Source organism: Melospiza georgiana, chromosome 4, assembly GCF_028018845.1.
Source record: "Melospiza georgiana isolate bMelGeo1 chromosome 4, bMelGeo1.pri, whole genome shotgun sequence".
Lineage (NCBI taxonomy): Eukaryota > Metazoa > Chordata > Aves > Passeriformes > Passerellidae > Melospiza > Melospiza georgiana.
Genome location: NC_080433.1, coordinates 68,443,930 through 68,465,273, shown reverse-complemented (window position 1 = coordinate 68,465,273; position 21,344 = coordinate 68,443,930). Strand labels below are relative to the sequence as shown.

The following is a 21,344-nucleotide window of genomic DNA, read 5'->3' as shown; positions in this document are numbered from 1 at the left end:
TCATGTAGCCATGTGAAGAATTATTATCAGAAAGACTATCAAGAAATACTGGCTAGCAAGACAACAGTCTGCTGATTAACAGCTCCAGGGAAAGAAACATCTGAATAATGATGGTGTTTAATTCATTAAAAATAACTGGGAAATCAGCAGGCTAATTAGAGCTTGAGAGTTTTAGATTCAGCATGGGTTTCTTGTGCTAAAAGTTACAGCCTATGAAACAATCAGATAGGAAAAAATCAGAAAAGAAAGCTTTAGAAAACCAGATCTTACAGAAAAATACATCAGCAATAAAACAGAAGAAAAAACAGCAGTGACCAGTTCATTGGGCAGAGACCAAGAGAGGCAGAGGAGCTCAAAGGACTGTGCTCTTCTAGGCAGCTCAGTGGATGCACAGAAGTCTTGGTTACATTTACAGCTGCAATTCAAATTAGTAGTAGTAGTTCAAGATAATACTGATCTGTCTCTACTATAACAGTCAAAGCAGATAAACATACATTCAGCTCTTCTTTCTTAAGTTATTAGCAAAAGAGCAACAGTGTGACAGCCATGTGCTAAATCTGTGCCTGTTTTCCATTATTTTAGCATCAACTAATATAATAATAACATCATTCCATGTGGTTTTGGAATATTTAAGTTCTAAAAACATTGAATTTTTGGGGACAGACTATTATAACCATGAAAAACTGTGTGCTGAAGATATGATTTGAACCACAGTAATGGACTAGAAATTCCAAACAAAAGGCAAGATGCAATGACTGTTCAGTGCTCCAAGTTGTAAGATCTGATGGCTGAATCCAACAGAGCATTTTAGTAAGTATTCAGTACTAAGTTAGAAGTCAGTCACTTTATGCCAGAGGCTACAAACATCACAATTTCCTAGGCCTTTCACCTAGATTGCTCAATTATCTGTACTTTTTAAAATTATATCAGCCGTTAAAAAAACTGTTACCCTGCACACAGAGTTTGTACAGTATGAGCAATAAAAGCATATCAGCTCTGGACATGATACTGAGAGGAAATAAAGTTTAGTTTAGAACATGGATGCAGCAGCAGGCTTGTTTCTTACTGAACTTAGAGCTTTCCTTCACTGAAATCTGATTCTGAATATAACTCAATATTGCCCCAACTACCCCCATAAATATACCTTTAAATGCATTGAAGCTTTTAGAATGAGACTAATGAGTTAAATACCCTCAAGTCTATACAAGGGAGTAAATGCTATTGCAAATTAAAATGCTTCATCAGCTACCAACAGCAGCTCTGCACGTGTGAAACTCCATTCTCTTCCTATACCTTTCCCACACTACATGTCAGAGATGTTTCACAATACAGTGCAAGACTATTATTAACAAAACACTTCAGTCTGGAAATACTGCTGAATGCAGAACTGAAACATCTGTCCTGCCTTAGGAAGGCTTAGGACTGTCAGAGACCAAGTGTTTCAAAGTGTGATAACTGTCCCTTGAGGAAGGCAAGAGGTGATCCCCACAGATCAGTGGGGATTCAGTGCAAGCCACCTGCACGTGTTTGTTTCTGAAACTGCAAGTTACCTTAGTTCTTCTATTTCTACAGCAGCAGTAAAGTAGCATCCTACTCATGAAACTTCTGTAATATAAACCAAGACACCTGTTAACCCCAAATACCTGTTACTGCACTTTTAGTAAGAGACATTTTAAAAGTTTGCTTGCAGATTTTAGTCTTAGTTTGGGAAACCTTCAGCCAAAATATTCCGTGCCCAGACCCTTGTTGTCAGTCATTGACATAAAGCCAATGCTGTACAACTGTATTACTGTGACAGATATGAAGAATTATGAATGCATATTCTGCTGATTCATCAGCAGAAATAATGGCAGCAATCTAATGCTTTTTCTTTTCCTTACTACTGGACTATCCCTAAATGCCTGCTGCAACAGCCACTTGGGTCCTCTGAAATTTCGAAGCACCCCAAAACCAGCTTTCAACCATATTTCAATTTCCAGACAACCAGAAATTTTGCAATAGCAGCATGGGCACGAGCACAGCAAATTTAAGCCTACTTACTTTTCTGGCTGGCTTCTCCTAGTTGCTTTCACTGATCCCTTGTAAGGAGTTCAAAACGTTCCCACAGCTCGTGAAGCTGAAAAATACTGACATAGGAAAGGAAAATTCCTCTTCTTTGCCTGAAAAGTGGAAGGGCATGAAGGGGTTGGGGGGGGTGAATAGTTTAATCGAGGTTTTGGAAAGGTTTTGAAGGTCTTTGGGTTAAAGCTAGTAGAGAAGCGCAGAGCAGGTAATTTTTGTTGTTACTTCTTGGGAGAGCCGCTCCGACCTAACGCAGCTTATAGTCGGAGGGCTGCAGCCGCAACACGAGGAAATGACTGATCTCTCACCCTCCCTCGGGCTTCCCCGTGGTGCTGAGAGTGCTTTAATCAGCACCAAGCACCGCGGGCGCCGCCGCTGCCCCGGACCGCGGCTGCCCCCAGAGCTGCCCCCGGAGCCCGGCGCTGCCCCCGGAGCCCGGCGCTGCCCCCGGAGCCCGGCGCTGCCCCGGCACGGCGCTGCCCCTGGAGCCCGGCGCTGCCCCTGGAGCCCGGCCGCTCCGCCGGGGCCGGCGGGGAGCGAAGGGAGAGGGGACGTCACGGAGCGAGACCCCCAAGGCACCTCCGGCGCGGGGTGACCGAGCGGGAGCCACAGGCGTGGGGACAGCCCGACCCCAACCGACGCTCTTCGCGGCGAGGCTCGCTCCCCTCACGGGAGATCCGCTCAAGGGGAGAGATCCCCTCCGCCACTGACCCCGCGCTCACCCTCGCCCGGCCGGCCGGCCGCGCTCCGCTCAGCGCCCTCCGCCTCCCTCCAGCGCCGCCGCCGCCGCCGCCGCCGCTCGCTCCAAGGTGAGGCACCCGGGGGCGCGGGCAGCCGCCGGCCCCTGCCGGCTCCCGCCCCTCCCACCCCGCGGCCGCGGGCGCGCCTGGGACTCGTAGTTCCTCCGCAGCACCGGCCGGGCGCGTCCCCGCCGCGGCCTACGAGTCCCAGGGTGCCGCGGGGCCGTGCGCGCTCCCGGCGGCGCGGCGTGCCCAGGCTCTGACCCGGCCGGGCCCCCTCGCTCGGAGGGGATAACGGAGACCTGGAGCCCTGGGGCGAGCAGGGTTGGAAGCGTCCTTCAACATCACCGAGTCCTTCAGCATCACCGAGTCGTTCAACATGACGAGTCCAGCCACAAACCCAGCCCTGCCCCCGTAACCCCGAAAGCGCATCACCCAGCGCCGGATCCTGAGGGCTCTTGAAGCCCTCCAGGGATGGTGACTCCACCTCCGTGGGCCATCTATTCCCGTGTCTGACCAGCCGAACTGCTCAAATTTTTTCCAAATATATATCTGGGTGTGGTTTTTCATTTCTTCAGGGGCGCAAAGAATACATACGTTTGAATTTCATTGTGAATATGCAGGAATTAGGAGTAAAATGCCTTCATAGATCTCATCTCCGACTCCTTGGTTTATCATGTTTTCTATCATGCTAGCTCACTCTCACCCACGACAAAAATGTTTTCCCACTTCCTAGATTTGGGTTTGTATATAGAGTTTATAGAAGTGGTTTTTTTTTTTTTTTTTTCCAGCTTTGAAACTCTTATGCACTAAGAGCATCAAAAAATCAGTGAAACTGATGTCTACAGGACAGTATTATTTGAAAATCTTAAAATGATTCCTTGACGTGGTAGCCCTTGTAAGAATGTAAGAGTAACTTAAATAAAATTTAAATGAATTCATGGTGAAATACAGCGCTTTAAATTTCAGCATTGTCAAACTGAGAAATTTCAAGGTCAAAACATTTCTAAAGTTCCTTTTAAATATGAGGTTTGTTTACTCAAAACAGGCTGTAACAGAAAGGCATTTAGTTGGAAAATTGCAGTAATAGATAATGCCACACACATCAGACTTAATTTGGACTGATGTCGGATGCCATTTTTATACAGAACTGGGTAAGTGGAGATACTTTGGGTAAGGCATGTTTGTTGATTCAGGCATTTATCCAAAAAGCTAATTATTTCCTGAATTTGGAAATCTCTAGCCTGTGTTAGAATGCAGGTGTAATTCACTTGTGAGGGTGTGGCCTGGTAGTGAATTCTGACGTGCTTTGTTGCCAGTAAAACACACATTGTAGTAACATACCACAGGAAGACCTGCACAAGGAGAAAGGAGAGGAAAAAGCCTCAGACAAACACAGATTAACAGATTTCCTGCTAGAAAAGTCCCCCCAGGTATAAAGCATCTTGAATGTTACAGTAATCCTGAGGATTATGTTACACTAATTGTGTCAATGGTTACATTTAAATACAAGCTGGTTTTAATTTCTTGTGTGCATTTTAGTGTGTTGCACTCAAAAGTCAATAATTATTTTTATTGCTTCTTTCCAGCGTTGTGTAAAATGGTAAAAGATGCTGTGGTTCTTCAGCTCTGGGACAAGGACAGGGATTAATGAAGTGCTAAACTCAGTAGCAGCAAGATGAAAAGAGGATTTTTGGCCAAGACAAGAAAAGGGAGGGAAAGTTAATACAGAATAAACAATATAGACAATTGAGGAGAGTAAAAACACTCATGTGGAGGGTAATTGTGGAATATTAGTTAAGGGTGCGTGCACAGCGCTGGAGCTGTGTGATGACAGAGGGCTCAGTGCGAGCTTTGGGGGCTCAGCTGGCTCCCAGGGGATGGAGCAGCAGGAACCACAGCTCTCCAGCAGCAAAAGGAAAGCTGTGGGGTGCTGTCAGAGGCCAGATCCAGCGCTCACACTGCCTGGAGTGGGGCTCCAGCTGTTGGGCTGGTTATTTCTCAACTTCCTCCAGCAGCCACTGGTGGTGGCTGTGGGCAGGGGAGGTGGCTGAGGGGCTGAGGGCAGAGTTCTGACACTTCCCACTGGGTCACTGGCATGCACTTCCCATAGGGAACATTCCAAATGGGTCAGAGGGGCTCCATCGACTGGCTCACTCCCCACCACACCCTGACTACCCTCGTGTGTCTCCTGAGAATGAGACAAGTTTCTAAGGCAGAAAAATCCCTGTGTATATTTGGAGTCTTACACAGGTGCTAGGACAGGTCAAACCAGAATTAGTAAGGCTGAGGTGGACATTTCCATATGAAGTGAAACACATTTGATGAACAGGAATTTTCCCACTGATTTCAGTGCCAGTAGGCTTGGTTCTCAAACTGCTGCTGTTAATTAGTTGCTACCCACATCCTATACAGACACATAACTCATGTCAAGCTTTGTTGTTATCCATAATACCACAATTGTTCTAGCAGAGGCCCAAACATTGGGACATTTTCCTTTCTTTGCGCTGAAGTTCCTTGAAAATGGCTGAACTCACATAATTTAAAATTTCCCCTGAGAAGGGTGTGATTTTAAACCAGCTGAGCTGGGTGTCCAGTTGTGAGTATAAACCTGTTTATACATGCTTTGCATGTGCTGTTTCTAGCCCACCTGGAGCTGTAGGGTATCAGCAGAGGGCTGTGTGTATGCACATGATCTGTGTGCAGGGAAAAAGGGACCTGGGGCTATCAGCCAACTTCATGGTATCAGCAAAATCATCCTAATGCCGAAGTGGCCCTCAAACCTGTGACTTCCCAGTACGTCCCCAAGTTCTGCCTTTGGCCTGCATGCCATCAGGGAAACAGCTGAGCCTTCTGACATTGCTTCTTTGCCACTAACTTGCACTTCTGAATTGCTTCTTCTAACTTGCACAAACCTCCCCTGAGTGGCAGAGCTCAAAAGCACAACCACATTCTCTTCTTTTTTTAAAGAAGCTTAAGAAATTTGCTTGTCTATAAACCTAGCATTATCATCATCCTCCAGTATGGTATCCTTCCATTCCTGGAACGGCGTGTTTGCTTGGCCTCGCCTTGCTGCGTGCCAGCTAAACTCTCCCCATCAGGCTCTGTTGTAATTAGCCACACAGGAACTAAGTCTTTAGGCTTACTGCCAGCTCAGGCCCTTTAGCTGAACCAGGAATAACATGGGGAAGAAAAGGCAACAGCCAGAAAACATCAGCAACAGAGAGCACTGGACAGTCAATCCACGTCACCTGTACAATGCTTGAATGCTCATACCTCACGCTCGTTTTTTCCAGCAAAGGAACCACCACCTCTGTGTGGTGAATGCTTTATCTGCTCCTTCACAGAAGCACTGCAAGTGGTTGCATGGCCTCAGCTGCTCTGGGTTGCTAGCAGCCCTAATCAGCTCTTTAGGGCCATGCTGAACATGGGCAAGCTCTTTTGCTGGCCTTGTTCCATTCTGAGGCTCCCTTGCCAGCTCAGGGTGGAGGTAGCTCCCCTCTGCAGCTGGCTTGTTCCTGTTCCTCCTGTGTTGAGTCACTAGTTAAACCTCACAGAGCTGATCTGAGTGGGTTTTATCTGGGGCCTCACACTACCTTCCTGCTTTGATAATAACCAATCCCATTGACTAGTAGTAGATAAATGATGAGGTGATGCTGTGGCAGCATTTCCACCCAGTAACATTTGCCCTAAAGGGTTAGCAAGTCAATAAAACATAGAACCATGTTTATGGATGTTGTCATATCTCTTTCCAAATGTTTTCCTTTTTAGACTAAACAACTCTCTCTACTTGGAAGCTCATGGGTTCAAGGGTCTTGTTTCTGCTGCAGTACTTTGCAATCTCTCTAACTTGTTTATATCTGCATTTAAGTGAAGGGCTCAACAGCTGCCAACTGCTGTCTTCTTTACCAGCACTGGCAGACGTAGTTATATTTATTGTTTTGTCATAAACACTTCTCCTGATGCAATGCAAAATGGCATTTTTAAAAACTGCTTTATGCTGTTGATTCTGCTTCTATAGTTTTGTTGGCTAGTCTGGTATTTACCCAATTTTTGTGCTGGTACCTTGTTCTTTGACAGTGTCTTGTCCTTGAGGGTATTTGTTGTGTTATTTAATTACTACCCTTTTCTGTATATTGTCAAGATCATGCAAAGCTGGATTTGGTTCTTCAAAAATATTGGTGCTCTGCACATTTCCTCCCATTAAGAAAATGTTATCATCTTTGGATGAGGAAAGCTTGAGAGAAAAATATTTAGGCAAAATTATGAGAGCTTCAGGTTTTGTTTATTTCAGGAAATCCAGTGGGTCAGTTGCATTTTTCTGCACTTTTGTTTCATTTCTCTTAAGTTCTCCTTATTCTACTTGAGCATGGCTTAGTCAGCTGATAGGAGAAATCAGGAAGACTATAAGGCATGCTAAAAGTATTCTAAAAATCAGTTTTCATAGTTATGTCTGCAAAAGTTTTACACCAGTGTATGAACTTAAAAGTGCATTTTATAGCATATTTATTGCCATTGATTATCCTTTGTGCCACCCTTGCTATTTTAACAACTGCTTAATGTCAGATGATTCATTGCTTTCTGCCATATGGGAGGAAAAATATAAAAATCCACATTAGTGTACCATTTGTGTATGCTACGTGGGGTGTTGTAGGACTGGAGAATGTCTAAGGAAGAACTTCCTGGAGTCTGGAAAGGGCAGATGATAATACCACTTGGGAATCTTCCAGTGAAGAAGAGAAAAGCCATTGCAGAGTTTGTGGAGAGTTTGGGTAAAATGCTTTGTGGTATCCCTCTGTGGTTGTGATTGCATATATTATTCAGAGGAAATAAATACAACTGTGAAAAGCAGCTTCTCTGGCTATGCTGATCTCTTGCCTAAAAAGTCAGGCAAAGTGCCTCATTGTATCTAAATCTTTAAAATAAATTGATTTCCTGGAAGCACATTAGCTGCACATGCATTTTAGATTGAACTACCACCCTTCTATTGACCTATTAAAGCAATTAAAGTTATCTTAAAAATAGGAATGTTTAGATCTTGTGGTTTTGTTTGTTCAATGGGCAAAAATCTTATAATAATATTTTAAAATCACTTGCCCAAACATTCAATTGTTATATTCTTATTACCCTCATGTTTTGTCTTCCTGCTACTTCTCTGAATAGAACCATTATCTTTTTTCAGGAATTGAAAGTACACAAAGCACTCCAGTACAGTGAGTTTGCAGGAGGCTGGACTGTTGCAGCAAGTTTCCAGATCATCCAAAGGTCTGTCATAATTTTGATCAAGCCAAGGAGTTGACTAGTTGGTCACTGAACAACTTTTTTTTCCTTTTTTTTTCTGCACTGCTCAGGTACCTGCGGTCAAAAACCTCCTACAAATTAAACACATGGTTCAGCTGAACATGGATCATCATTCTGCTTCAGACAGGTATAGTGCCAGAAGCAGATGTGCAAGATGTAAGAGCACAGCAGGTGTATATGATACTTCTCTCTGCTGGGGACAAGCTCTGGTAACTGGGATTGTTTAGCCTGAAGAAAAGGAAGCCCAGGCAGGACTTTATTGCTCTCTACAACTGCCTGAAAGAAGGCTGTGGTGAGGTGGGCAGCAGTCTCTTCTCTCAAGTAGCAAAGTACAGGACAAGAGGAAATGGCTTCAGGTTGTACCAGGTGAGGTTTAGGTCAGACATAATGAAAAAGTTCTTCACTGAAAGGGTTGTCAGGCATGGCACAGGCTGCCCAGAGAGGTGGCTGAGTCCCCATCCCTGGAGGTATTAGAAGGATGTGTAGCTGTGCTTAGAGACATGGTTTAGTGGTGGGCTTGGCAGTGCTGGGTTAACAGTTGGATTGATGTTAAAGGTCTTTTCCAACCTTAATGGTTCATATGATTCTAAGAATCGCCAGCTTGGTCTGTTTGGAGCAAGGTTGCTCATGTGCCACGCTCTGGCTCTCAGAGCTTGGGAACAGTGGTTTGCATTTTTTGGTTTGCAGATAAAGCGAGAGTGCATGTTGCTCTGTGGTCCTGTTTCACTCATTGCACCAGGACCTGTTCCAAGGACTGTATTATATCCAGAGGTGGGATGGGGAGATCTCTTAGTTTGTGTTACTTGCAAAATGCTGTTCAGTGTGATGTGCTAATATTAAAAATAACATTAATGCTTGCTTTAGAATCTAGGTGTTTAGTGGAAGAATTTGGTTTATGATTTCATGTAAAGCCCACATGGCTTGAAAAGTCTAACATCAGAATTCTTTGTTGACATTATCTTTATTGAAGCATGGATCTTTAGCTTGGTTCACCATAAAGTGAAGCATTTGATTTATGAGAATAGACAGTTCAGGGCTATAGGGGCATTATAACGTTGCTGGTGTAGATACAACTTTATCAGAAGATACAAACATGACCCGCAATAGAAACAAACACCAAAGAGAACACAATGAAACATTCACTGCTTACAAATCACTTCATTACTACAGACACCAAATGGCAGTTACTGTAAGTAAATCAGTTTCAGAGAACTGACTACATTTAGACAGGGAATTGGGAATTTCTGTTTGGGGCTTAATCCACAAATCCTTAGTAGAAAAAGTTTAATGTCAAGCATTCTTTTTTTTTATCCACAAAACAATGCTAACCAACAGACATATCAAAGAATAAGACCGAAGGATATCAACGCCTTTACAACTACTTTTGCAATTATCTTCTGGATTAGGTACTTAGATGATTTTTTAAATACATTTTGTAAGAAGGTAAATAGCCAAAAAATCAGCAGCAAAAATATTACAACAACAAAACAAGTAAATACAGTGCCAATGTGTCATGTTGTAGAAGAGAATACAAAGAGGACAAACAATGATAACTTAATCATATAAAATGACACAGAGCTGAAATACAGTGCACTTAAATAACTATGTGACAAAGAATGTTAAATTCTGTACTTAGTATGTAGGTTTTTATAAACATAAAATCTGAAAAGTCTTTGTGCTTAAACTTTTTTTCCTGTTAAACAGAATTAGTTGCTTACTTCCAATACTGCCACTGTAACGGGTATTACAACAGATCACAATTTTCACAGACACATCAACATTAAAACATTTACCTATGAGAAAATAAGTCACTTCTCATTAGTTCACAGTGCGAAAAAGTGGTGTATACTCTGTCTTGAAAAAGGCTTTCAGTTATTCATCAAGCCAGTTGCAGAAAAGTCCTGATACCAGATGCAGTGCTAGATTTAAAGAATGGAAAGCAACACATCACATGTTGGGAGGAAAAAAAAATAAATTTCTCGTTTCTTCATGGATATCGTCTAAGTGACCTTCGTCTTCTGTTGTAGAAATGCCTGAGCCCATGTTGCCGTGAAAAATTCATCATGTAATTTTGTTTGCGAGTGCTGTCAAAGGGTGAAAGAAGAGAAGAGTGTCAGTTTCTTTCACATGTAGTGTAAATTCTTTTGTAGCAGTGAGCTAGTGGGACTGATTCTTTGTCCTTGCAGGACTTTTCAAGTCTGTGCAAACTGGTGTGAAGCACACCCTTTGTTAAACTGCAAAGGTACAAGGCAATTGAGAATCTGTCCCACTTGGCTTTCATTTACAGTAAATTATCTTAGGGAAAGGTTAAGAGCTTTCAGCTAATGAAAACTGGTGCTGCCTAGGGCCAGATTCACTAAAACTTCACTTCATAACATTTCTCTGTGGGGGTTTTATACTCCAGTTATCCTTCTGTCTTTGATAATTAACTGCTTGAGAATAGGGGAAAAGCTTTATCTTCTTCTTCTTCTTCTTTTACCTTATAGAAAGTGAAGTACAATACTTTTATTCAGATTAATGTTTCCCTCCCCTATGCACCCTCTTCCAAAAGGAAGATCTGGGCAATAAGCATAATCTTATGATGCTTATGCCTTGTCTGGCAGGAAACCAAGCAAGAGAGCCCAACTGCAGCTGAATTTAAGAAGGCACCCTTGTTTGGAAGACCTGCCTGGAGTACCAGGCCCATCCCACCTAATGTAGGCTTCTACTTCTCCCACTGAGGGAAGAAGGAACCATGACAGGGCAGATCTGTGAAGACCTGCAATCAACAAACCTCCCATTTGTGGCTTCAAGGAATGTTTTCACAAGTGAGTTTTGTCTGTGAGTAAGTGAATACTCATAATGCAGTAAGTCATACTTTCCTCTCTGGTGCATAAACTTATTTTTAGTGAATATGGCCCTTAGGAAAAAGGAGTGGTTGTATGCTTTGCAAAATACCTGGTATTCCACAACCACAATCAACCCATGCTGTAGTATGCTAATTTAACCTAAAAAAATGTGTCTAACAAAATTATGCCCTTTTCATTAACTAATCTTGTACCCAATTGACTAAATTGATTAATGGTTGTCATGTCAAAATCTAGATTATAAACCTCTAAGTAAATCCAAGTAATTTCCTGACTAGTTTTCCAAGCTGTGCAATTTAAATTTTTTTTTTTACACTGGAATGTACATATAAGAATGAAATAAAGACCAGCTCCTGGTGACAATGAAAGAAAACAGATGTACACTTGGCTCAACTTTTGGCACTGTCACAGTAAGGTAGAGCTCTAGATCATCTGGCAATTGAGAGAGGGCTTAATGCTAAATTATTCAAGTAAAAAGGAAAGGTCTGTGCTGATTTGTAAGTTTTGTGTGAGGGATTGATAGTGGTGAGTTTATGTAACTTTAATGCCACTTGGTAGCTCAAGTGCAAAGCAGGACTGAACATCAGTTTTCATTCTGGTCCTTAAGTCCTCAGGGTGGAAGGTCACCCTGGCTCCAGTGCCAGCTGTCTCACTGATGAAGGCAGGAGGGAAATTATGACCCCAAACCCACTCCTGAGAGTGGCTGCCATTGGTCATGAAGCTTGAAGTTCTTAATTTTCCCTTGCCTTTAATTCCCGTTGCCTGGAAAGTGGGTGGTGGTTCCTCAGACCAGAGCCTTCACGGGGACATTCCACCTCTCAGGAGAGCATGCTGAGCATGAGGTGAGGATAGAGCCCTTGTCTGCTGGGAGAAGGCTGCTCTGCAGCCACAGCACACACCAGATGGGCCTGGAGGAAAGCACAGCCCAACTCTGAGCAGCTTTGCTCTTTGCTCTGGGTACATGGGACCAAACAGAGCCTGCCAAAGTGTTTGGCTGAAAAAAATCGCATTTCTGGACCTGGTTAAATTTAGGAGTGAGCTTGGTTTTGCTAGCCTCAGCTTGGACAAGACTTGGACAGATGGGGTACGTGCTGTGCTGCAGTCCTTGGCCCAGGAGCCTTTTCTGTCCTGTCTTTGGTCTGCCTGTGTCCAGAAAAGTTCAGCAGAGATGTTCAGGACTGGTTTTGGACACTGCTATGTGCACCTAGCCTCTATTTCACTTCAAATGACCAACCATTTTGTATCTGGCCTTACAGGGATGATGAAGATGTTTAAAACAATGAACAAAGAAAAAGAAGGAAAAGAAGAAATTGAAAAAAAGGAACAAAGAAATGCTTACCTAGTAATGTAGAAGGGATCTACTTATTTTTTTATTAATATAATTGTGTTCCATTGGAAGATGATCAAGGTGTTAAAAAGAGGCATGTATTCATGTCTTACACTGAGCACCATAGCAGTGCAATGTGTGAAAAATAAGAGAAGTCTAAATTCTCAGGAACTCAATGTGTATTTTTTAACTGGCATTAATGTAGTTCAAACTTGTCCTCACTGACATGAGACAGACTTTCCATCTACTGGTTGGATGCCACAGAAGAACCTTGATGCCTGCTGTAGAAATACTGTGATTTTCACTCTTTCCATGGGTAAATATGTATACCCTATGCATTACAGTATTGTATCATATTGCACCACAAAATCAGAGTAGGTGTGGTTTTCACAATCAGTGGCAACTGGAAGACACTTTGTCAGTGTGTAATGGACTGGTCAGCACCTGCTGAGCTTTCTGTCCTTTCTGTGCATTCACTGAACCATCAGCCAGTCAGAGAAGTTCAGATCCAAAGTAATTATCTGTGTATTACCAATCGAGCACAAAGCAAAAAAAAAAAAAAAAAAGATTAGCAGGCGTGACTGCTGTATAATATGTTTTTGACAGTTTTGAGTGCACTACTAAAAAATAAAAAGAAGATAATACTGCTTGAATTTATTTAGGAAACCCTAAAAAATGTTCCAAAGAAGTACCTGGAGTTGTGTTAGTTGAAAGCAATATGCAGCCAATGCAAAAAAGCAAAAACAAAACTATCTAGGTTGTGTTCAAAAAAATACCTACAATAAAGCAATTTATGAGAAGGAGTCTCTCTGGACTAAAGTCTCTTAGTGTTTAGTAGAGCATTATGTTTATTGCATGTTTCCTAAAGCACAATTTGAACTACAAGGCTGCAATTTAAAGTTTATGAAAATGGAACAAAGCCAAACTGAGTGAAAAATATGCAGTGCATAACCCCAGTAAATACTCATGTCTTTCCTTATTTGCGTGTTTTTAATTGATGGGGCACAAAACAGGAACAAAATAGAAACAAAAATATTTGAGTAACAAAATTAAACATGAAAAAAGCCTTAGAACACAGCAAAAGTATGTCCCTTAAGACTAGGTTTGGAGTAAATTTTGATGCTGAATTACAAATGCTTTGTTAGGCAGGTACTGTAATGGAAAAAGTCACGTGTTCTGACTGAGGGCTCATATCAATGGCAAATATTCTTTGGTTTGGTGGTCAACACTTGAACCCTGAGCTCAGCAGCTATCCTGGTTAGTGGTATCCATTAACTGCAGCAGCACAAAGCAGCTGGGTTACATGGCATGAAAGCACTGCCTGGGGACACTGGTTCTGTGTCCAAGGGGCAGGTGTGGCCATGGCAGATTGACTGGCATACACTGCCTGACTGTGGCTGCGTCTCTGTGGTCATTTATTACAGAAAAAAGTGGGAATTGCCCCTTGGCTGCCCATACAGTGCTCTGGGGGCCCTCCGTTGGTAGATCTCACTGTACCCCTCTCTGAAGCAGATGGAGAAGTCCCATTGCAGCCTTGGTGAAATTCCCGCTGCACATCATTCCCACTGGCACAATCTACTGAGCAATTTCTGCTAAGTCTAACTTCCCCAATGCTCCCTGAGGAAGCAGTGCAGGATCAGGGCCCTCAAGAGCTATGTGGCACATCTCAGAGTATAAATGATTTTCCACCAACCCCTCATTGACAAAACTTTGTGAAAGAGCTGCAGCTGTAACAGAAACATACATTTAATACTGATTCAGGGAAAGTACTTACCTTATTCTAGTGTAAAACCAATGACAGCAAACAATGAAATACAACACAAGTTAGAAAATGCCTTTCAATGCATGCAGCACTGTGATTAGTCATAAAACCCTGATGAGGTTTAGAGGCAATATAGGACTTTTCGTCTCTTTTGAAAATAAAAATTGAACAAATTATTTCCTCAGCTTTCAAATCAATGTTTAGATTTTTATTTTCTATAAAATTCAGCATGCACTTTTTAGAAACATAATAGAAATGTAATAGAAGCACAAACCGCATCATTTTAAATTTGGCATAAATGTTGTGAATATTCAGATAGTCACCTAATGTTTGAACTACTCATGTTCTTTATCATAAATTGGATAATACTTAATTTAAATGCATTTTTCAAATCTTTGCTTTTTGCTAAAAAAAGGAAGCTGATGAAAATGCTTTTCCACATGAGCACTTCTTGTTAAATCTAGAATATGCAATTTGTATTCAATTATTCCAAAATATGGATAAACATTCTTTGCACCAAATGCAACATAACTTCTCACTAAATCATTTGTGCCAAAAATGTGAGAATATCTCAACAATGAAGAGCATGAAGTGATGGCTATGAAGGGATTCATTCTGTTATCTATCAGTTAACCATAAAATAGTAGGAGGGGATAACATTTCTTGCATTCCTTGCACAACTTATATTCCTTTGGATCACATTACAAGTTTTGGGGTAAAGAAAACAATATCAACAATATCAGACCCTTAGTGTTCATCTTATAACTATCCTTTATTTCTCAGTACCTGTGACATTTAATTAAGTTAATGAGATGTCCCTAAGGGCCTGCCCTATACACAAAGAAATGGCAGTTGTGTGATGCACATGCAAGGAGGTGTCAGGTGTGTGTGCAGGGGGCAGGCTGAGAGCTGTGCTTCCAGAGAAAAACAATGTGCAAATGAAATGCAGGATTGGACATGGGCTCTTCTTAGGGCAGAAGTACAGGGGCACAGAAAAACACTCTTTCTTAAGCCTGGGATAAAATACTTTTTTATCCTAAGAAGAGCCACATGGAACACATGAGAGTTGGGCCCAAAGCTTTCTTTACAAACGGAGAGAAAAAACGCTGCACTAATGAGGAATAATCAGCACTGGATTATAAAAGGGACTGGACAACTTAACAACTTGCCTCCTCTCCCCACCACAGGACAGACACTGACTGTTGTTAAGTTGGAAAGTTCAATTTAATGTATAACATTGTCAACACAGGTATTTAGTTTCACCTGTTTAAAAGTGGTGCTCAATTTAAGCACCATTTGCAGCTGCATCACAATCTTAAAAATATTGCTTTTTATTGAGTGATTCAAAGAGTTCATTCATAAGTGGAATGATTTTAAGTAAGATACAAAAGCATCCATCTTTGGCCTTTTTTATCATTGCCAAGTATTTTGCGTCCATGTATAATCTGCAGGTTGATCTGCAGCAATTTTTTTGGGGCAAAAAGGAATCAAAGAAATGGCATCCTGAAGGCATGTTTGCTGGTGAGAGGATGGTGGCCCTTGAGTCAGAAACTGTTTGAACTGAACAGTGTCATGATCCTGGCTGTGCTTCAGCTGTAGCAGTATCTGCACTATGACTTGGCAGCTAGGCCTGGGACAGAACTGACTGCAAGCCTTTGGATTGCTGAGAGGAGTTGGGCCATGGAAGCAGATATTCACAGATATGCCCCTGGGGCGAGCACTCTAGGGTGGAGCAGGGACATCCCCTGTTTTGGATGGGAAAGAAAATCAAGAAAATCCTTATTTTCTTTGCCTTCCTACAGATCAGCTCTGCCTGCTGGAGGTGCTTTCCCTGCAGCTCTTAGCCTGCTCAAGGAGAGCTTGGCTCACTTGCCCGGGGGCTGAGGAAAGGCTGGCACAGCACCTGGCTGTGCACCTGGAACCTGCTCAAGGAGAGCATGGCTCACTTGCCTGGGGGCTGAGGAAAGGCTGGCACAGCACGTGGCTGTGCACCTGGAACCTGCTCAAGGAGAGCTTGGCTCACTTGCCTGGGGGCTGAAGAAAAGTTGGCACAGCACGTGGCTGTGCACCTGGAACCTGCTCAAGGAGAGCATGGCTCACTTGCCCGGGGGCTGAGGAAAGGCTGGCACAGCACCTGGCTGTGCACCTGGGGGTGCAGGCAGCCAGGCCAACACACAGGCTGGGAAAATCAGACCTCTATCACCCCACAGGGTAAGGAAGAAAACACAAGAAGAGATGTGTGGAAAGGCAGGAATTTATTTATGTCCCAAACCTAGTGTAGGTTGGCTCCTTGCTCCAACACCTCACAGGCTGAGGCTTGCCTGTTGCATCAATGTGGGTACACAGATCACAAACTTGAGAGTCTAGGACTGAAACCAGAGCCAGTGAGGATAATTTTGATTGTTCTGGAGAGGTGTATGGGGTCTCATCCAGGGTTGTAAGAGGACTGAATACAGACTGTGTTGGATGTGGGCCATCAATGGGTTCTTGTCTAGAGATGTTCATGGCCTTCTGAGACCAGGCCAGAGTTCCAACAGAAATTACTTCCAATTTAGGAGGCACAGGTGTTTTCTAAAGTATCCCAGCTTTGGGATGAATAAGCCAGCCAGAAGCCTACTGACTCCCCAGTGACTCCCTATAGAATTAATGGGAAGAGGCAAACCCTGGTGAATGGCTCGAGGTCAGGCTGTGCCTCTCTGCAGCCCTGGGGTGGCTATTGCCCACAGAGCTCTTGGTGGGAAGGGAGCGCACCCAGAGGACTCTGCCTCCTCCCCTCTTGCTGGAGAGGTGCCTGGGAAAGGGGGCTTGTTCTTCCCAGAAGCAGGCAGTGCTTCTGTACCCTTCCTTGGAAAATGAAGGAATATTAAGAATGGAAGCCAAGTCCTATCCCTAGTAGTCACAGTGTGATTTCTGGTAGCCCTGGTGTGTGCAGAATCATCTAGGGTAAGTACTTACAGAGCCAGGCTCCCTGCTGATACCCTGAGGCACTTTATGGAGGTGACTGAGTGACTCTTCATCATTTAACAGGTGAAGAAACTGAAGTGCTGGGGGTAAAGTGATCAGTGTGAGGTGACCAAGTGAAATAGCAGCGCTACAGAAAAACCCAGGTGAGAGTATTTCTTGATAAGGAAGTTGCAGCTTACTTGCAAATAAATTTGAGGAGGCCTAAAGATTATTTTGACGAATTACAATGTGCAGATAGAACTCAAGCAAATCAGAGGAGTTAAATGCAGCTGTCAGGTCTGAGCACATGCCAGTATAGGAATCAAATGCACCATGGCATGGAATTCTGCCCTTCCTCAGAGCAGCATGTCTCATGTGTTGTAGTTAGCAGGGACTGGAACTCTACATCTGGCCTTTGGGATATAAGATGTCACGGCACTGTGTTTCACAGGACTTGGTAAGGGAGGAATCAGTCCAGTTTGGTCTGTCTGTCTGTGGATTGTACAAATGTCACTTGAACAGGGTGGAAATCCTCTGCCTCTAGCCTGATATTTAGGGCAATTTTCAGAAGCTCTTAAAGCTCTTTAACAGGACTAAAATAATAAAATGGAGGAGACCTGTGTGCTCATCTGGTTCCTTCTCTTGGCAAGGTGTGGTTACTTGCTATGGCCATTCCAGTATAACATATCTCACATGACTTGTTGTTACCACTCAGCTTGTGTGTTTAGTCTACAGACTGGCAGATCTCATTGTCAAAGAAGTTCTCCACATTTCAGCCTCAGAATAACTTTTTAAAGATCTGTTTTATTCCTACTTATGGTGCCTAATTCAGTGCTTGGATTGATGGGTAACATTATATTTATTTTTATTCTTACATGTTTTTTTTCCATTAATTTTATTTTTAATTGAAAGGTAGAAAGACTCGTGAATATTTCACAATGACCAGTTCCCCTTTCAATGGTTTCCTAACCATGGTGACCTTCCTGCAGGCTCATACTCTTCCATATCTTTCCTGATGCAGCATCATACAGCCATTGATTGACTAAACCAGGAATTATATCCATCTCTCTCCTCTGTTCCTTCCAGTTTTAAGCTTAATGTTATGGAAGCAGAGCCCAGCAAGGTGTGTAAAAGCAGTGGAGGGTGTACAGTTACTCAGTGTTGGGACCAGTTTGGTTTGGGGTTGATATGAGTGCCATGCAAGCTGGTGCTTCTTGGTGGAAAGGAGAACAGGACTAACTAGCAATCAGACAATTCACTTTTCTACTGTTAAAAAACATTACTTGCAGTGCCTCTGCTAATTCAGAAACCTCATAGCTATAATTACACAGTCTGGAGGTTATCTAAGCCTAATTTCTCCATTGCTTGTTTTTAAATTGTTCAATAAAAAGAATGTTTGAACCTATCTATGGAGCGGGCTCGCCTCTCTTTGCCAACCATTGCCAGCGATGAGTTCCTGCCCGGGAAGCCACTAGCACTTCACTTCTACTGGAACTAAACTGTTAGAGAAAAAGCAGGTCATCTCTTCGTGGTGCAACACAGGAAAAACGGGTTAGCTGCCAGCGAAACCCATCTCAAGAATGGGAGAATCAGGAGGGTGCAGACTTGGTAAAATCTTGACAAGGGGATGAATATAGAGCTCGGACCATAGGAACCTGATATAGTGAACCCTGTTTCTGAACAGTATCCTTCTTACTAAAAAAAGGAAATGAATAAGGCATTAGTTGCTAACACAGATTTTTAAGAGGCACGACAACATTACTTTGTGCAATGAACAATACAGAAGAATCTTTTTTATCTTTGAAAGGATATAGATCAGCCTTAAATGGCAGCACAGTGTTGAACAGGATATCCTTTCTTATGTCCCAGCACAATAATTTTTTAATAGTCATTGCTGCATTACAGGACCACAGCAATACTTGGAGGTGATAAAGCCCCACCTTCCCTCCTGCATTTTTTCCATGATTTTTTCCACACACCCCCCTGCTGTGACACTTACTTTGTGTCCATCTTAACTACTGACTGTTGCAGTCAGGGCAGAGCATCAGGAAAGATAGGATTTTAAAGATTTCCCTTTGAGAAAGGATTACCCTGGGCCACAATGGTTCTTAATGAGCTTAATACTCATGTCATGCTGGAGAAAGTTCAGTGCTTTCTGAGGTGGGGTGGGATGAGGTGAGGCTGATACTCACAGGACGACTTCTACGTGGTCCAAAGCCCACTGATCGTGACCTGTTCCGTTGTGACGGGGCTGCCACCAGCGCAGTAAGACTCCTTTCATTCGTGCCTCCCTGTCACACAAACACAGGGCCTGTCAGAGCTCCAGACTGTTGGTGCCCTGCATTTCCCCATCTATCCCCCAACAAGAGCTGAGAGCAAAGTCAAATTATTTCTATGTCACTGAACATCAACATATTGTACATATAAAGCACACTAATATTTAAAAATGCACACAGGTAGGGAGAATTTTTTTCCCATTATCTTCAAAACAAGCATTCTTTCTGTTTTTCTTTTAAGTGCATTGATAAACACTAGCCTGGAATTTCTTAATCAACCTTCCTCTTAAGTCTTCTTCTTTGTCCTCTCATCAACCTATTTTCTTCAACAGTGATGCAAAGATAGGTTACATTTTAGCAGAAATGTGCACTTAGAGGTAATGAAACGTGACTGGGTACTCACAAGGGAACATTATAAGACACTCTTTGGGCTTGTATAAAGTCCTTTGGCTGATGCTGTGCAATTACTTGCCATGTAATTCCATTATTTACACTGTATTGGAGGAGCACTGCCTTATCTACAGTGTTAGGATCACTCAGATTGGTGTTGCAACTGTCTGTTTGTGAAATACTTCCAATTTGCAAAACAAACATGATTTTGCTGTAAAACACAGAGAGAAAAATTATTTTCAATATGCAAGATTATTCAAATGGGAACAATTGTATTTTTAGGTTTATTGCAGTTACCTTATCAAAACTTGCAGCATTTTCAAGAATCATTACTTTAACATGCAAAATAAACTGTTCTTACATCTTTAAAACACAGCTCCCCTTTCAAAATAATAGTTTACTATGTATAATATATTGTTGCAGGCAGGATCCAATTTTGCAGTATATCTGCACAAAACTGAGATGGATAAAAATGCAAACATGTAAACGAGTGTATGAAAAGTTTAAGAACAAACAAAGGTTGAATATAAGAAAGTGCCTAAAATATATATATATATCATATTCTATCCAGGTGTTCATCAAGTAAGAAGAGAAGAGCCTGATTATATCTAGTCCATTGGCCAATTCATCCTGTTTCTAATCTTGCTTTGGACAAGATAAACCAGTCCTGAAAGCTGTCACTCTGTTAAGAGCCAGCACAGGCTGTTTACATTTGTTTTTCCATGGCCAAAGAGGCTCAATAGATGAAAAACCTACTCCCGTTCATTGCCAGGTGAATATAATTCTATTTGACAACTGAAATGAGAAAATGACCCTGTAATTACTAAATAACATCTTTAGTCATAACCATTGTGGAGGCACATACAAACATGGGATTTGTCTTATCAGATCAGGCCCTGGTCCAGGCAGTCTGGTGTCCAGTCTGTGCCAACAGCTTCATTGTCATTGCTGGCTTACATAGATAGTGCTCTGTTGGGCATGATGAAAACATCTGACCTTTTCATCTGACATCCTCACTCTCCATCTCCCAAATCAAAATCACAAAGCATTTTGCCAACCCTAATGTTTTCTGCCAGCCACATCCAACTGCATGGCACAGCCAGGTCAGTCCATCCTCATCTGTACAGGCCACATGGCTGCACATGCAAGTGAAGAGTTTCCTTTCTCATGAATTGTTAGAAGAGCTGTTTAGGCTCAACTATTACCTTGCTCGGGTGAGATCCAGAGGCTTGGTCACAGCTTGTCTTACTTGACATCCGTTAAAGTAGAGTGAATCTCCATGGGCATAGGGTGCCAGCTGTCCACATCCATTCCCTATCACTCCCCCCTGAATGGTTTCCCAGTTTATTTCAGTGACTCTTTCAGACTCAAAATTATCTTTAATATAACTCGGCAGATCATGGCTAAAAACAGAGCAGTCATCACCTAAAAATGACACAATGAAGTTGTAAAACATGCAAAAAATAGAAAGAATGGAGAAAATTGAGTTACAGGTCATTGTAATTCTTTTCAACGTTGCGACTCAATATTCAGTGTAAGGACAGCCTGAATATATTTCAGCAGACTCATTAACAATGTGCACATTGATATACAGCAGTCATTTTTACAAAATTGAGGCTGTGAGTCTAATTTTTACAGCAGTATAACTTCAAGAACTGCAATACAGTTTCTCCTGTTTTGCACTGATGCCAATAGGAG

At 42.5% G+C, this 21,344-nt stretch overlaps 2 protein-coding genes across 5 annotated transcripts in view; both read right to left on the bottom strand.

Annotated features, from left to right (window-relative positions):
* The window catches only part of SLC26A5 (solute carrier family 26 member 5), a 38,936-nt gene extending 36,063 nt beyond the window's left edge, over positions 1-2,873 (bottom strand). For 2 of the 3 annotated variants that reach the window (XM_058021898.1, XM_058021896.1), the window contains exons 1-2: positions 2,784-2,873; positions 2,041-2,159 (exon numbers count right to left, since the gene is read on the bottom strand). The gene's annotated coding sequence lies outside the window, so the exon portion shown is untranslated. The remainder of the gene's footprint in view (positions 1-2,040; positions 2,160-2,783) is intronic. The other variant, XM_058021897.1, reaches the window with a different exon arrangement.
* A 6,174-nt stretch (positions 2,874-9,047) lies between these two features.
* Positions 9,048-21,344, bottom strand: part of RELN (reelin) — a 283,413-nt gene continuing 271,116 nt past the window's right edge. Inside the window, exons 61-65 of one of the 2 annotated variants that reach the window (XM_058023698.1) lie at positions 20,852-21,071; positions 19,660-19,857; positions 19,173-19,271; positions 14,050-14,185; positions 10,101-10,186 (exon numbers count right to left, since the gene is read on the bottom strand). In XM_058023698.1, the coding sequence (XP_057879681.1) occupies positions 14,056-14,185; positions 19,173-19,271; positions 19,660-19,857; positions 20,852-21,071 (647 nt within the window). In that variant the 3' untranslated portion in view covers positions 10,101-10,186; positions 14,050-14,055. Of the gene's footprint in view, positions 10,187-14,049; positions 14,186-19,172; positions 19,272-19,659; positions 19,858-20,851; positions 21,072-21,344 lie in introns of both variants that reach the window. The other variant, XM_058023699.1, reaches the window with a different exon arrangement.